Here is an 18,419-nt window from a genome sequence, read left to right on the forward strand (position 1 = left end):
GCGCATTTCTCCGTCTTCAAATCTGCCGCTTCAGCTATCTCCTCCATACAGACCAAGCTTTGCGTTCAGAATCCTCGGACACACGGCTAAGCCTTGCAGCACTCAGTTTCGGAATTCACGACCAAGCACATCGTGCACGCAATCCTCGGACTTATGGCTAAGCATTTTGCGCATAGGTGTCTCCGACTCAGCGATCAAGCACATTGCACGTGGACTTCTCGGACCCTCGCCTAAGCATTTTGTGCATCGGCGCCTCCGACTGTGCGACTAAGTGTGAAAAAGCAAGAATGTCACAACCTTCAGCAGGCATTTAGCTATGCAGTCAATACTCAATGGGTCTTCCATTGCATTTTTTAAGCTCCCCAGGCCATCCAGAAAGTTCAAAGGAGAAAAATTCTGCTAAATAAAATTTTCTCTCTGAAACTTTTATGGAAGCATCAGGGAGACATTCAAAACATTTCATCATTTCTTCATTTTCTTGAAAATGTTCATCAAAATCCATGAAGAAATAACCAAGTTGATTTTGAAAACCATATATATACAGGAGCGTTTTCGCATTCCACCCCTGTCGAAACGCGGCTGTGATCGAACAGTACAACGGCACTGCCGCCAAGCTACCGCATTCATTATGAATGAAAATCAACTCACCCAACTTGCTGTATTATACCGCAGTCAGGCAGGCCAATTTAGTGCCACTTTGAGCGAGAGTAGCATCACCGCAGCGAGTGTCACTTTGACGGTGCATTGCTAGACGTGGAACGAAAGTGTCATTTGGAATTGATGCCAGTGCTGATCGGTAAATTAGCCAGCACATTATATACTAGTTATTTTAGTAAACATTTGCAAACTAGCACAAAGACTTTCAATTAACACGAGCCAAGGCCAAAAGAGATTGTACCCGACACCCAAGCGATGCACTTCGCGTTCTGCAAGTCTTGACAATGACGAAGCACCGACGCCTGAAAAATGACACGGATTGATTTCGTTGGCAGATGAAGAATGGCTGTTTTCTTAAGCAGGGGGTGCTTAGAACATTTTATATCACAAAAGAAACTGGTATGAGAAGACTGTCAGCTGCCATCGAGGCTACGTCTAACGCACTCATATGCCACAGCCAGTGAATGGCAAAGTGCACTCACTCAAAGTGGCACTAGATGAGACTCCTCTTGCTTTATCACGTCATCTCCAACATTAGGGGTGCGCAGCTCACCCTCGCACCCACAGCATAAGGTGCGCGAGGCGCAATCTTATCGCACTTGGACTGTACATTGAACATCATGGCTACGGTGAAATTTCGCCAGCAGTGCCCATAATTGCTACCGCAATAAAAACACAGTATATATACATATGCACACACACACACACACTTCAAAAAGTCCAGGTGTGGCTATTACACAGATAAAATTGTCGTTTTTGGTAACAATTTTATCACAAAATTTAACCTGTTTGTTTTTACAGAATGAAACAATATAGATCTGTATAGGCACAGATAAGTAACGCCAGCAACTTCAATAGACAACTTTCGAGATGTTGCTTGCATCACATGGTGCTTTTCATGTCCTCACATTATAGTCGTGGCATGTTAAAATTCAGGAATTGTAAGTGTAACAACAGTATTTTTGGGAACATTTTTGCACAAAGTCTAGTGTGCAGCCATTAGAAGAGTCTATATAGAACTGTTGTCTTGAAATCATGGTGCCATCACATGAAGCAGGGTACAGATGCAGGCTGGCCCCAGTCTCTCATGCAGTAACAAAAGAGCAGCAAAACATAATAAATAAGTAAAATCGTGTTACATCCATGGGAGCCATTGGGTAGCAGCTGTGGCTGGTCCCAGAGCCCTTTGTTCACTTGGAATGTCTCATGAGCATTGGAAAACAAAGCAAAGTCAACTGGACCACACTGTACACAGGATGTCTACCAGACGGTGGTCTCTGTGCGACCCGTCTCGCTGTTCACACGTGACGTCTGGCTGGCCGAGCTGTACGTGTCAGTGATGGTTGGCAATGGGTTCTGCACAGACAAGCACAGGCGAGCAATTACAGGCACCCAGTGAAAAACAAAAGCACTTGCAGGTTACCTTCACTTCAGCCTCAAGATGCAACATGGCAGTTTTTCAGTATGGCTTATTATTGGGCACAACAGTGCAGACAGAAAAAGCCACAACAATAGAAGAATGCACAATTGCCTGGAATGAGCACTTTTATAATGAAATATAAACATTTCCTCATTTCACAAGGCGTCTTGCGTCTACATTATGAAATTGCATGTTGCAGCTTCGAGGAAGGCTTGTAAAGATCTCACAATAGTATTTATTTTACTTAATAAAAATATCCGCGCCATGACAGCGTGCGGTTGAGCAGTAGAAGTAAAAAACAAATGCCGCGCCGATCAGCGCAGCCAGCGTAACACGTACAAGCCAGCGTTCAAACAGCGCACGCCCAAAACCGAAACCTCAAGTGGGGTTCAGTTGTTCACATCAGCCACTTGGTGCGCTACAGTCAATTCGGCCAGTGGGCTCTGTGATTTGTTTCTCTATGTGTTAACTTTATGCCTTCCACTATTTCAAAGACAATGTTTTTTTTGAGCAAGTTTCTCCATTTTTCCGTATCAGGTATGCGTGTTTCTAGCCTCTTTCGTGAGCCGATCCCAAAGTAGTGCCACATCTGCTCGTGGTAGTGCAGTTAAAAAATGTGGCCTGTTCCTATGGGTGTGTGCAGTCTATAAACATGTGGGCCGTTCCCGAAGGTAGTAATTTGGCGGCACCCATCTTAAAATTACTGGCGATGATAATGCGCTTAGCATTGAATCAATATAGTGACACAACGTATTGCTATCGTTGAAACGAGTTATGTATGAGACGTGTACTGCAGCAAGACTTCTCTTTACCGCTTCGACGATGATTTATTGGGGTCCCCTTTGAAACTGGGCGGTGACAGTCACCTAGACTGCTTGAATTAATCATGTATGCTCTACATGCTTTTTATTCTTGCATTTTTGTATACATCTCTTTAATATATCTTCTCTTTCTGAAAACTTTGCTATCTATCTTGTACCGCTACCTATGCAAGACACGGATCTGGTCGTATCAATGTCTTCCCTGCTTTTTTTCCACCAATACTCCAAACGTATCTTCCTTATCTCAGCTCCTGGTTGTCTATTTACACTTTCAATTACCCTGTACATGGTTGCCAACTTTCTTCACCTCTTTCTCCATTCTGTGTCCCTGCTTTTTAGGTACAGATACTTGTGCATTTTAGCCACCCATTTATTTTCATCCATGTTCCTGAGTCTTTCTTCAAAACTAATTTTGCTCTGCGGTTCTCTGACTTCAAAAGAGGCCCAACCCATGTCACCTTGCACTGCCTCACTTGTGGTTTTCCTGCGGGCTCCCAAAGCTAACTGGCCTACAATCTTTGGTTAACCTCCAACCCCGACAAGATATCTCATTTGAAGCAGAGAATGACTTTTGTGAACGTTAGCGCTGGCACCATTCCTCCTTTCCAGATTCCACGCACCACCTCATATTTATTGTGGCCCCAAAGTGCTCTATGTTTCATTATTGCTGCATTTCGCTTGCCCTTTATTTTCATATTATCTTGGTTGATGCTTTAGTAAGTCTTTCCTTCGTTTATGTATACTCCGAGGTATTCATATTGCTTGACTATGGGTATGACTTGCTGTTGAATTGACACCATGTAATTACTTGCCTCTTCATTAAAGATCATAATTTACAATTTCTCTAAGCTAAACTTAAGGCCTAGATTTGTCGCTGCGTTGCCACACATATTTGAAGTAACTGTAAATCTCTTGCATTGTCCACTAGTAGCCCTATGTCATTAACATACATCAGTCCAGGGACTTTCTGTTGAACCATTTGTCCATTACGAATGCAGGATAAATCAAACCCTAATTTACTGTTTTTCCAGTCGGCTTTCTACGCTCTTAACATAAAGCGTGAACAACAATGGAGACAGAGGACATCCTTGCTTCAGTCCATTGTGAATTCCCACCACTTCACTACCTTTTCTTTTTTTCCTTCCCTAAGAAAACTCATCGTTATTTCCTTCCATAAGAACACTCATCGGTTACAATTATTTCTTTTATAAAAGCATTATTTGACACACAGAGTAAGTATTCGTTTAGATTTCAGCTCAAAGTATATAACACAAAGAAGCATATCTGTGCAGTCTAACTGCCAACACTGTGCAGGTTGTATTTTACACCACAAGGAGAACCCATTTTCTCAACTCACCCGCCTTGGGCAGGGCTTCTGCACCGCCACCTTCAGCGATGTTACACGTCACGTGCGCAGCAGTAAATTTTTTTTTATTATTCTTTTCTTTTCCAGTTGATCGGTTGGGTAAGTTCTCCTAGGTGGCGCTGTTCATGTCGGCGGCCCCATCCGATCAGATGAGAGGAGTTCACTGTTGGGCTAGTTTTTTGTATATGAGAACCGCAGCTAAAAACAATAACAAAACGTCGCAAGAAACGGGACAATGAATGAATGAATGAATAAAACTTTATTTGAAATGGCTCTTCACCCATGGGTCAGACGCTTCAAAAAGATACAAGCAGTTTTTTTTTTATTCTCAGTACATAGCATCAGATGAGGCGAAGCGCCAACTTTTGATTCTCGTGTCATGATTCACGGAACAGGTACCCATTGGCACTTGCATGAAGTAATTTCGTGTGGAACAATCGTATTGCTCTTTTTTTCCTTTTGTGCGCGGCCGCTCAACAACTAGGGTCTGTATTCATATACAGTGGAATCTCGATGATACGATCACGGCTAATACGAATTTCTGGATGATACGAATTTTTCTGTGGTCCCGGCCGAGCCCCATTACTTTGCAATGTGCTAGAGAACGGTTTTACGAATCGATTTTCGACCCGCGTCGATTGATACGAATAAACGCCGCCCCACCGATGGCCGCGAAAGAGTACAGCACGCATTCACGCGCTTTCCCCCTTTCACTTTTAGTGTGGAGGCGCGGACGCGGCGCCGAACAGCGCGGAGGACGCGACTGGGCGCGAAGAGTTTGAAGCGGTGGCGCTTTTGTTGCTTTTCCTTTTGTGCTTTTCCCGGAAGCGCGGCCACCGCAGCGAGCGAAGGTTCGTGCGGTCTATCGCTTCAACGAAAACTGAGCGGCGTAAGCACAGCGCATACAAAGGTCGGAGCCGTGCGGAGATCGCTTTCAAGATACGGTGCGCGCGACAACACCGACAGCCGGCACAGGCGCAAAGTACAAGAACGCATTTGTTGGCAGAGTAGAAGCCGCCCCCCTCCCTCCCTCCCTCCTGCGCTGCTTTCCCGTTTTGCTCCTTTCGCGTGGGAGATTGCGTCGCCAGTTACCCTTGCGCCCGGTTGCAAGATACGCACCAATTGCAAGATATGCACAGCGTCGCCCCCCCTCTCTCCCATACCCCCACGGCCTTTCGCGCGACGGAAGTGGCGTTTGCTCTCCGCTGTGCGTTCGCTCTCCGTGAAGACGCGCGTCCCCCGCGTGCTTTCACTCGCACATACGGCGCGCGCCGACGATTTTATCGCCCTTGGACTCGTGCTCCCTGTCTCATGCTCCTCCTCCGCATCACCCTCGTTGATCTCCTCTCCCATCGGTTGGTGCACCTCGTTGAGAAGCGTGCTCGCTACAGCCTTTGTCGGCGAGATTTTCCCGCGGAAGCCACATTATAACCGGTATTTTGTCTCACGCGCCTGCACTGTAAGCTGTATGCGTGTACATGGAGTTCTATGGGAGGGTAAACGGGAGTAGGAAAAGGCCGCATTGTAGCCAGTTCTGCACTATAAATGGTTACGTTATAAGTGGTCTATACTGTAAATGGTTTTTATGTGCGTGTGCCTGAGTTCACCTCTGACTCTTTAATTTTGCTAGTTTGAATTGTGTTTCGATGATACGAATTTCGGCTAATACGAATATTTTTGGTGACCCCGTGAGATTTGTATCATCGAGATTCTACTGTAGTTGTGGTATGGTTAAATGCATCCTCTGTAGTGCTCAAGTTTAATTATTCTGCACGTTGTAACATGTACTCAGTGTGTGATGCAACAACTGGTTCTTGTCCTTGCGTAGTCAGCAGATTTCTGTTCCAATAATTGATTTTCCAATGTTAACCCAGCTGCAGCATTAAAAAAAGAAAGTTGTATAAATGATTATGTCGTCGATTTACCCGTCAAGAGAGAAGCAAACATTAATTTGCTTTAGATAAGAATGTGAAATTCCTTCATTGCTATAGCATGAACATTATGATAAGCGAACAAATTTTACACCACTCTAGGCAGTATCATTAACACTACCTGTACCAAAATTATTCGCGCCGTCCACACAAGCAGGCACAGCGAGCCACGCGCAACTAGTGCAAACGTTCAACCTCTAAACGCCAGTGTTCACGGCCTTCAAGCTTCTCCACCTTCATTAGTGATTGAGGTCAACCCGAATCAAGCGTTTAGATCATATTGGGAATAAGGCCGGACGAAGTCAATTGCGACTGAAAATGACGTGTAGCAGCGCTCGGTCTGAATTTCGTTCTATCTGGATTAAAGTAGCCCATGATCAAGTGCCCCTTTGACAACGGTATTAATCACTTTCACCGATTGTGCACTCACCTGACTTGCGTGATGAATGAACTGCAAATTGCACGCTGGCAGCAGCCAGTGATTGTTTTAACTGCTTGAGCTCGACATTCGATTTTAAGCAGCCAGACTAAATGCCATCGTCATGTTTAAGTCCTGCAAGTGCCTTGTAAGAAGGGATGCCTGAGCATCAATAGTATCTCTCATTGTTGACACGCCAATGCCATTTGCACTAAGTTAATAAACAAACAGAATGCACGTGGAGCAAGCAAAGCAAACAAGCCAGCGCGGGAAGATGGGCCCGGGAAACGCTCGTCTCAAGCCAAGCAAATGCAAAAAAAAAAGAGGAAAAAAAAAAGGCTGCGTGCACGTGACGTTGCTGAAGGTGGTGGTGCAGAAGCTAGACGGGCGAGTTGTGAATTCTCCGCACTAGCCATGGTGTCTCGTATGCTCCCTCACATGCGCCTGCTTCGATAAAGATTCACGCTTGTTATTTGCTCTCCTGACAGCAAGAAATAAATGGTGAAATCACGCATCGTTTAGTCTCATCTCATGCTGAGTGCCAGACATTAGGTACATTTTAACGCAATAACGTTAAGGGGCCCGGCCCCGTGTCGCAGAAAATCCGGTGTGGGTGTCGGCGGGTTATCTGTGAGCGAAAATTTCCTTATAACTTTAGGTATATGCGGGTTATATTGCCACAGCATTCTATCACTAAAGTTGCTCATACCTTGCCTTACATTCTTGACAAAGTTATTCCTTGGAATTTTGAGACTAACAGCCCACAAACAAATGTCACGAAACAAAACATCGACAGTGCATGCCTTTTATGTTAAATCTTCTCAGACCTAAATATTATAACTGCGAAACGATAACAGAAACCTGGAAATGATGCAATTTTTTTGGCGCGGTTGTGCACGATCTTCGGGATCAGCCCACGCAAGAAGTTGCCTTTCTAGCAGAAAGCTAGCCTTCGCGCTTAACGTTCGCTACCAAGCGTTTCTCGGTAAACATTATGGTTACACAAGCTGCAGTTGCCAGGAAGCGTGAGAATCAGTCAGGGATCTTTGAATGCTATCGCATTCCACTTTTAAAGGTGCAGCTTAAGCGTCCTCCAATTTTTTGTTGTTGTTATTGAGAGCAGCTCTTTGTTTTGACGATGTTAGGCCTACACAGACGATGCTGAGGTGTAAAAGTGGTTTGATTGTTCACTGCATCATTATTTTACTACTCTGCTCTTGTACGGTACGAGAGGTGCGTTCGCACCTCTTGTCTAAGCAAACCTCAAGAAACTCCTGAGGAAGAGTTTACTGTAAATCAAACAAAGCCCCAACATTAAAGTAAACACTGCTTATAGTTACAGTGCCGAAACTGGCCGAAGCATTTGTTTCTGTGATGTATCACCGATGCCACCGTCCAGCTGTGTGTTCGAACCGACAGCCATTTCATACAGCGGTTTCGTGGCTTCGACGCAGACTGCGTTTCGCTCTAAAAGAAAAACAAAATTAAGCAACGATTATGATACTCCCTGATGTGAATTTCGAGCGCAGCTGCTTAGGTGTTTTGAATTCACGATATATCATGGCAAAGAATTTGATTCTGAACGACAGGGTGCTCTCGGCGGCATTGAGCCTCTGCTCGGGCAGCTCGTTTAACAGCAGTGGCAGATGAAGCATTTCCACCGGTTGCGTCACTCAATGTTCAGAAAGAAAACGTGAACACGGGTACGTGTGCCTTGTGCGGAGCGCATTCTCTAGTCGTGGCGGTGCCACAGGCGACGCAGCGCATGTGCAGTGGGTCCGAAGTTTACGCCAGCGCTTTGTTTCCGCGCTGACCGCATGCCTGGTCACTGCAGGCACTCCGCTTTTCTTCTCACCCTTTCGCCATACCCTCCTCCACTTTCCCCCTCCTGGCTGTGCGGCACCCTCCTCTCCACTTTCCTCCTCGTGTCTTCCATCTCCTGCTGCTCTCCGCATTCGCTTTCATCTTTCGCTGCGCTTGTTCGCTCGGTTATGCCGCCAACGCTGACGATGCTCATCGCAGGAACGGGCGCATAAGAGCTGCGCTTAAAAAAAAAGCCGCCGCCTTAAGTGAACTATAATCTCTCTCATAAGCGGCATTTAGCAGAGCCAAGGCTGTAAGGTACACGAACGCAGGTGCTTGCGCAAGGAGAATTCGTATGTCTGCTCGTACGCCACATTTCCATAGTGTTGCACAACAATGGACGCTGCGGACCCTTCGGATGCAACAGGCATCAGTAGCAGGCGATTAAATGCGAACCACTATATTTTGATGTGTTTGCCTTCCTCATTGGCCGAGGCGCCGGTAGCTTCCACCAAAATGCACAGAGCTTCTCATAAAGAATTGTACAGCGCCGTGTGCCCTTTTATGCAGTTGCCGTGGCACACGTCCTATATCTTGGCTACGATTACACCTTTTCTTCCGACAGAAATCTGACTGGATAATTGGTGCATGTGCACTAGTTCTGAACCTTCTGCAAAATAATATCACCTCTAGCCATTTAGAACATCATGTGCAAGCAATGCAACAATCACAGACGCGAATGAAGGAGAATAGAGAGAGTAAGCGTGAGAGTGAGGAGGACGGCGCAAAGAACAATGCGTGTCGCTACCTTCTAAACTTTTTACAGCTGAGCTGTTAGCCTCTAGTTGGTAGGGATTTTTCGTGTCCGCATGGGCGGCTCTCGCTCCCACAAAATAGTGGGCCAATCCCGGAGACAGTGCAAAGAAGCGGGAAGCGCACAGTGTGCTGCTTCTCCAAGAGGCACCACATATGATTTCATCAGGTGACATCATCACTTTACAAAAGACGTCACTGCGTAACGTCACGTTTGACGTGATGACGTCATAAGATTAGGTATTCAGACGATATCGTCAGCTGACGATGCCGTTATTCTCATATATTCGAATTACAATCCAAAGCTATCATGTCTGCAGCTTGTGTGCAAGCTTTGCGCTTGGCGGAGAGCCTAGGAGAATGAGGATGTATGATGTATTTTCGCACACGTGTGTGCACGCGACATACGTGTGCAAACAATGTATCTGTAATTGACACACGGGCGCTCTGCCCGTTGCATCTGTCGCACAGTGTGTGCTGCGATCGTAATCGACATTGTGGCAAACACTGTCCAAAAACCAAACCTCCACCTAGCAGCCACGGCCACTCGGACAGACCTCAAATGGCAGTTGGAAAAGGGCTTTTTGAGTTTCCGCGTAACAGAAATATGTTTTCTCATATATTCGAATTACAGTCCGAAGCTATCATGTCTGCAGCTTGTGTATGTCGTACTTTACAAATTCTCTGGCGCAATTTACTTTGAAAAATTGAATTAGTTCAATAAGGCACTTGTGCTTGGCAGAGGGTCTAGAGGAATTGGCATGTATACTGCACATTCGCACATGTGCGCGCACGTGACGTATGTGTGTCGCTTTTGGTGGTGGTGCTTGTCTAACGTCCGTGTTTGTCTAATGTCGGCACCAGCTTGGCATTACATCCACTTTCACAGGGCGGAATGGAAGCACGTTCTAGGGACCTTATGTGAATGCTGAGAATTGTGCCCTTGCTTCACGTGTGGTCTTCATCACCGATGAGGCGTCCTCTATGGCTGTCCTTGACATGAGCGCCCTCTCCGCTCCTGAGCCAACATCTATTATGTCTTCAGCCCATTCATTGACGAGGATATGACACCTTCGCTGCGATCCCAACCTCTTACCATTCTGCAGCAATTCCGCACTTCCTTCGACTTCACACAAGGATTCTTGGGCCGTACATCAACAGTCGAGCGCCATATCAACACTGGCTCTCAACTCACCGCTGCACCAACGTCCGTATCCCTTATCTACTATGGAACGCCACTTCATTGCAGACCAGGTCAACGACATGCTCCGTCAAGGCATAATTAAATGTTCACAGAGCCCATGGGTTTCTCCCGTGGTACTTGTCACAAGGAAAGACGGTTCCATACGCTTCTGTGTAGATTTTCAGTGCTTAAACAAGATCACGCTGAAAGATGTCTACCCATTGCCGCGGAGGCCGATCGCCCAAAAACTGTCTGTTAGGCCAGATGACCAATATGGTTTCACCGTCACGCCTTTCAGACTTCGCAATGCACATGTTACATTGGAAAGGATGATGGATAACGTTCTGCACAGCCTTAAATGGAAGATCTGTCTGTGTTGCCTTGACGACATTGCAAGTTAGCCCGTGGTTTCACAACACACCTGCGAACACCTTCATCACCTACTGAGTTCCCTGACCTACGATGGTCTGCAGTTTAACTTCAAGATATGTCGCTTTGCAGCACCCAAGTTGACGATCCTCGGCCACGTTGTGTCAAAGAATGGCATTCGTCCGGATCCCGAGAAATTACGGGCCATCTCTGTGTTTTCTAAGCCCACTACTCTCTTATTTCCAGCGCTTCGTTTGAAATTTTGCATCGATCCTATCACCCCTCACGTAACTGTTTGGTGGCGCCACAGAACTCTCATTGTGGTCCTCTGCCTTCGACCATAATTTCACCACCTTGCGCCGTCCTCTCACGACGCCACCTAATCTTCACCATTTTGACCCTCAAGCTTCTACAGGAGTACATACCGAAGCAAGTGGTGTAGGCCTTCGTGTCATCCTGGCAGCACAGAATACGTCGTGGCTTATGTGAGACGCACGCTGACCAAGGCGGAGGGCAATTACGGCGTCATGGAAAAGGACTGCTTGGCCATCATCAGGGTGCTCGGCAAGTTTAGCCCCTATTTATATGGCCACTCTTTTGATGTAGTGACCAACCACCATGCACAGTGTTGGCTTTCGAATTTAAAGGGTCCCTGAAATGGTTTGGAAACTTTTGTAGATGCGTAGGGTACAGCTACAGTAAAACATTAGCACCACAGTTTAGGTGAAGCGTCTCATGTTCAGAGAGCTACAGACAATTACAAGTTACCCTTCTCCTTAGCCATGCTTTTTCTCCTCAACTCGTTCGCCGAGTGATTGGGACTAAATTCCACCTTTTCTGGCTCTGCGTCATGATGTGGCATCGTGCTGTCTACTTTCGGTTGTCTTGGAGCCAGCGTGCGAAGCCTCTCCAACCTTTCTGCTAGCTGCCTGGCTGTCAATCCCCCGTGAGCGCTATCCAAGCAGCGTGCGTTGCGAGCGTTCTGTCGCAGCGCCGAGTGTGTCCCGTATTCCGGTAACCACAGGCGAGCTGGGCATTTTAACGGATGGGCGGAGGCATAAACTAAAGCCCCTCCAAACTTTACCACTGTGATGAAGGGGCTTTAGCGTAAACTAAAGTCCCTAGATTTCCTGCTCTTTTTTAAGTAGCGACATCTACTCCATCAGCCGCCATTATCTTCCTAGATAGCATGCGACCGTCAACGACCGCTGCTATCTACGCTCCACGCAGCAGCGTGCAAGTGAATGTGGGTGAACAGCGTCAGGAAGAACATGGCTGCTGGAATGAGCGCCGCCCAATGAAATTTGTCGGCGGTACATCAAAGCTTGTCGCTACTTAAAGAAAGCAAAAAAATATCTAGGGACTTTAGTGTAAACATGAGCGGCCTCCATGGTGCAGCTACCTGGTGGCGCAGAGCAGGGCCATGGCACCGCCACTGTGATCCTATGCTCACCGCTGATGTTTGTACAGGTCCTGTTGCTGATTTTCCTGGGCCGGCCATGGTCTGTTTCTTCGATGCAGCCAGTCCTGACGACACCCATGCGTGAATGGCACAATAATACAAGCTCCCTCTGGCTCGGCACATTTTCGTCAACGGACTGCGGCCTATCAATGCCGTTTTTGGCCAGTTCGCCTCTCCTGGATGCTCCGACACTTCTGGACGCCGTAGTTTTTTTCCATCTGGCAACGTGGGACCGAGTCAGCTGAGTGGCCAGTACAAAAGTGTGTGCATTCCAACGCCACCTTGGGCCACGGCACCGCCACTGTGATCCTACGCTCACCGCTGATGTTTGTACAGGTTAGCTACTATGATGCTTATTCCTATCGTGATGACGATTTCTGTCTTTTAGCGGTGTCATGGCCACCTCATGTTTTGAAAAGTGTTCGCGCTTCTGTATTGTATCTGATGTGCCTGCTTGTTCTGGGAGGCGATGTCGAGCTTAACCCGGGACCCATGACCAAGGCTCAAGAGGAAAAGCTAGACCTTGTGGCTGGCTCTATCTTGCGCGTTGAAGCTAGCAATTCAGTACTTCAAGAATCTGTTAACAAGGTGCTTAAAATTCACTTAGAGTTAAAGAATCATTTAGAAAAACTGACAAAGCGTGTCCTTGATCTAGTGCAGAAATTTGCTGCAGCTCCATGTGCTCAGTCCATCGCGTGCAGTGACAACAGTCTCGTAGGTGTACAAGAAAAAATTGACGACCTGGAAAATCGCTCTAGGCGGTCTAATGTTCTCTTTTATGGCATAACAGATTTGGGGAAGTCTGAAACTTGGGAAGAGTCAGAACGACTCGTGTAACTAATTTCTTTACTGAACTTGGCCTTACCGTGACGTCAATCTCGAGAGCACATCGTGTGGGCCGCTTTTCGTCGGAGAAGAAGCGGCCTATCATAGCCAAATTCTTCAATGAGAAGGAAGTCGAACTGGTTCTGAGCCGCGGCTATTATAAGTTGAAAAACACCAATTTGAGCATCTCGCGAGATTACTCGGAAACAGTTCGCGAAAAGCAACGGAAGCTTCTCCAGTTCTCGCGAACTATGAAGAAAGACAGGGATCGAGTACGTCTTGTTTTCAACAAACTGCATTTGAACAATGACATTTACGAGTGGAACACCACTGAAGGCCAGGCTGTTCTTGTTTCCCGGCACAGGGATGAATGATGTTCCTTCTTCATTTCCTTAGGCTCAGGTTCATCTACCAGCTTACCCGTAAAATTGCATTGTCGCACTGATAATAAATTTCCCTTTTTATACACCAATGCTAGAAGTGTTGTCGCTAATGGTATTGCACTCTCATTGCTCATCGATTCATTCCAGGCTTCTTTAGTGTTACTTACCGAGACCTGGCTTAACGACACCATTCACGGTAACAGCATCTTTACGAGTGAATCCACTTTCACGTTTTTTCGATGTATCATAGACAACAGGGTAGAGGGGGCTGTGTGCTCATCGCGATAAAGGAAGAATTCATTGCCGCACCCATCATTATCGATTCTTTTCTTGAATGTACTTGGATTTCCTTGAAGGGTACTGCATTTAGTGTGATCATTGGCATTTTTTACCGTCCACCCGACATGTCTGGCGCGTTTTCCAATGAGTATCATCGGGTGCTGAGCGAGGTGTTCGCGCTTTTTCCAAGGTCGGTAATTATCATATTTGGCGATTTCAATTTTCCAAATATCAATAGGTCATCACTCTCCGTATCGGCCACGGATGCGGCTGCACATTCTTTTCTGAGCACTTGTCTTGACTTTTCATTAACCCAACTTATCAGTCAGCCAACACGATCCACTGAAACTTCTGCCAATATAATAGACATAGTTTTAACTAACAATCCTGATATATTTTCCGACATAACTCACGAAGAAGGCATCGCAGACCATGATGTTATTACTGGATGCATTAAATTTTGCGTGAGCAAAAGAACAATTACCAAAAAGAAAATAAGATGTTACGGTAAAGCCAATTTCGACGCAATTAACAATGAATTAACATTTTCAGATCAATTTCTACATTATTTTCATTCACACTCCATTGAACAGAACTGGGCCCTTATTAAAGCCAACCTCAGTTCTCTCAATGACACGTTCATTACTATGTTATCCATTTCCTGCAAAAACAGTTCTCCTTGGTTTACCAACAAGCTTCGGCGGCTTAATAACAGAAACAAGAGACTGTACAGGCAGGCAAAACTGACTGGTCTCGCGAGTGCCCATGATAAACACAAAGCGTGCGAAAAGGCTTATAAGGCATTGTTAAAATCTACGTGCCATAACTTTTTTTCTCATGATTTACCATCCATGCTAAAAAATAATACTCGTCGCTTTTGGCGCGTTGTGAATCCTGTAACTCGCGCTGACATCAGTCTTACTGATTCTCATGGAGTTCCTATCCCCGATTCAGATTGTGCTCAACTTCTTAATGATACGTTTGTAACAATTTTCACTCATGAAAACGTTGACTCAGTGCCAACCTTAAAGGCATTAGTGGGAATCACAATGCACGAGATAGTCATCAGTGAGTCTGGTGTTTTAGCTCTACTAAGCAATCTTAAAACGTCATCTAGCGCTGACCATCTAGGCTTCAATAATAAATTTTTAAGGAATACATCGCAATGTATTTGTTCTATGTTAACCGCTCTATTTTCCCAGTCACTATCAACTGGCTGTATTCCTAATGACTGGCACATTGCTAAAATAATACCCATGTTCAAATAAGGTGATTGTGCTTGTCCGCTCAATTATCGTCCCATCTCTTTAACCAGTACTTTTTGTAAATTACTCGAACATATCATACACACTCAAGTCATCAACTTTCTTGAAGACCATAACATTATTTTCAAGTATCAGCACGGTTTTCGCAAGGGCTACTCATGCGATACCCAACTAGCCGGATTTATTAATGACATACACGCACTGATAGACGCTGGATTTCAAGTTGATGCAATATTTTTAGATATTTCTAAGGCAATTGATCGTGTTCCACACCATAGGTTGTTACTTAAACTTTCACAGCTTAACATTCATCCTACTATAATTGCATGGATCACCGATTTTCTCTCATCTAGAATTCAGTTTACATCAGTTAACAATTCTAACTCATCTTATGCTGATGCTACGTCTGGAGTCCCACAAGGCAGCGTACTTTGACCTTTACTCTTTCTAATCTATATTAATGATTTACCCAGTTGCGTGTTATCCAAAATCAGACTACTTGCAGATGATTGTGTACTTTATCGATGTGTAACAAGTAACACTGATAATCACTTACTACAAACTGACCTGGAGGTACTAAGTGCATGGTGTTCTAATTGGTTAATGCCATTAAATATTTCCAAAACTAAACTCTTGTCTTCCACCAATAGGCCACGCATTCCAACCACCTACTACCTTGATAACAACGCTGTGGAACTCGCCACAACTTACAAGTACCTTGACATCAATTTTCAGTCAAACTTATCATGGAATAATCATATTAATCTTACCCTTGCCTCTTCTAACCATACTCTCAGACTTATTAAACATAACTTAAAAGAAGCCCCAATGCATGTTAAAAAACTAGCGTACACAACATTAATCCGCCCTAAACTAGAATACGCGTCTGCCATTTAGGCTCCCAAACAAACTTATATTATCAGTAACATCGAAGCCTTGCAAAACCGTGCTGCGCGATTCATTTTTTCAGATTATTCACGTTACACCAGCACCACCTCGTTAAAGAATAAAGCTGAGTTGGACACCTTAGCACTTCGCCGTAAAATTTCTCGTCTATCACTTTTCCATAAGCTTTATCACCATCCATCACTTCATGATGATTTCTTTCAGTCACCACCAGTTATCTTTCCACGTCATGACCATCCATACAAAGTCAAACGCATTAACTGCCAGGCATCCCATTATGCATATTCGTTCTTATCGTGCACAATAACTGAGTGGAACGCCTTACCATCAGACATTGCCACGGAACCTGACTTGACTAAGTTTCAAGATTTAATTCGCTCACGACTTGTCAACTAATATTATTATTATCTTAGGACTTTTACAGTGTTTTCGATGTTTGTTGCTGTTTTGCGTTTCATTGCAATTGCCTTATGTTCTCCTAATATGTACTAATGTTTTCTCTGAAATAATTGTGACTTATTTTGTATATTACCTATGTTTCACTCTATTATTACTTTTGTTATATTCTCTTGTTTTTAATATGATGTATAATCTATGACCAGTGCCTGTGCGCCTGTGACCCCCCCCCCCCCCCCCCCTATGTAATACCCTCATAATGAGGGCCTTTGGTGGCATTTTGAATGAATGAATGAATGAATGAATGAATAAATAAATAAATAAACAAACAAACAAATAAATGAATAAATTAACCAGCCAAACACAGAGCTATTATTGCTGGAACCAAGTGTAAGACATTTTAAAAGATTTAAAAAGACGTTTTCCCGATTACGTTCCTGCTGAAAATTTATGCCAGCAGCAAAGTAGAATACGCCTGGTTACTGCCATATTAGCTCTGTGTTTGTCTGGTTAAACTCTGTGCCACCAGGTGGCTGCACCGTGCAGGCCAATCACGTTTGCTCGTGCGGTAAAAAAGCCCAGTCCACTTGCCCTTGCGTTTACCCTGGTTTACCCCCGAATACCGGACACGCTAAAACTCTCTATTGTGGTAGTATTCATCCGGCATGAAGTGAGAGCCGCAAACGCGTTGATGTTGGTGCCGATTGGATACCAACAGCCCGATGCACTGCAGCCACTCGCTCGCATGTTGCCTTGCAGAGGGACACGATGTGACATGCCACTGATCGCTAGATTTGCAGCCCACACCATAACAAAGGTGCTTGCGAAATTAAAGTTTGAGACCAACACTGATCGTGCAGCTCACATGAACACGGAAAACGTTGCAACACAAGCAGACAACACTTGCTGTGTGCCGGAAGTGCTTGAGTCTAGTGATAAATTGTGATGTGTTCTCTTTCTGATATTTTAGTTATAGAAATAAATTAACCAACATTCCAACTATTACAAACAATTGTTCACAATACTGTTATGGGGAGAAGTCAAAAAGGGTTTATATACAATATTTACACAGTGACAGCGAGTGGTACCACAACAACAAAGATGGTGGGCCGGGGCACAGGTCGTCCTCTTTGTCGTCTGCTATGTAACGTCTTTGTGGGTATGCGCCAGCGTTTGGAAACGTAATGAAACCTCTTCTTCATCTGCAGGATAGGTGGCTCATAACATTACCCTCCGGCAGTGGAAGCACCAACTCGGTGCAGTCTAAATACGACGGCAGAGAAAAAGGTGTACTGCACACAGGGTTAATCAGTGTCTGGGACATAATAGGGCTTCAGGCGGACGATGTGCACGATTTCGATGCGGGGTTGAGCCGATGGGGACGAAGACGTTGGAGTAATTTCGTACGTGATGTCGGTCACTTGGCGGCACACTCTATATGGGCCGGTGTACTGGAACGGCAGCTTTTCAGAAAGGCCGACACGGCGCGCTGAGGACCACAGGACAAGGGAGCCAGAATTAAAGTGGGCAGTCCTGTGATAGCTATTTTGTTGAGATTGCTCAAGGACCTGCGACTCGTTGAAGTGAGCGTGAGCAACTTGACGTGCACGGTCAGCATGGGCAATGGCCTCTCGAGCGTACTCGGTAGGTGGACGCACGGAAGAAGGCACCAACGCGTCCATGGGCAATGTAGGATTTCGGCCAAATAATAGAAAGAAAGGCAAATTACCAGCGGTCTCATTTCTTGACGTGTTATACGCGAATGTCACAAAAGGCAATGCAGCGTCCCAATCCTGGTGGTCGGCGGACACACACATTGCCAGCCTGTCTTTAATTGTTAGGTCCGTCCGTCAAGCCATGTATACGCATAACGCTTACAGTGCAGCCGCGTGAGACGAAATACCGGTTATAGTGCGGCTTCAGCGGGAAAATCTCGCCGACAAGGGAGGCAGCGAGCAAGCTTCTCAACAAGGTGCGTGGTCCCTGCCAGCGTATGCATTATTCAATGCAATCAAACTCTAATTATTTCGGACTTATTTGGCCGCACATTGGTTAATTTGGACAACTTTCGGAACTCGGTGAGCCAGGAGCGCCGCAAATGTGCGACGCAGAAGAGCAAGAA

General features: G+C 45.5%; 1 protein-coding gene across 2 annotated transcripts in view; it reads right to left on the reverse strand.

Annotated features, from left to right (window-relative positions):
- Positions 1-1,765: 1,765 nt before the first annotated feature.
- Positions 1,766-18,419, reverse strand: part of LOC119456255 (mitogen-activated protein kinase kinase kinase 12-like) — a 237,110-nt gene continuing 220,456 nt past the window's right edge. For both annotated transcript variants that reach the window (XM_037717919.2, XM_037717911.2), the window contains one exon: positions 1,766-2,013. In XM_037717919.2, the coding sequence (XP_037573847.1) occupies positions 1,918-2,013 (96 nt within the window). In that variant the 3' untranslated portion in view covers positions 1,766-1,917. The remainder of the gene's footprint in view (positions 2,014-18,419) is intronic.

The sequence above is a fragment of the Dermacentor silvarum genome, chromosome 1 (genome assembly GCF_013339745.2).
Source record: "Dermacentor silvarum isolate Dsil-2018 chromosome 1, BIME_Dsil_1.4, whole genome shotgun sequence".
Taxonomy (NCBI): domain Eukaryota; kingdom Metazoa; phylum Arthropoda; class Arachnida; order Ixodida; family Ixodidae; genus Dermacentor; species Dermacentor silvarum.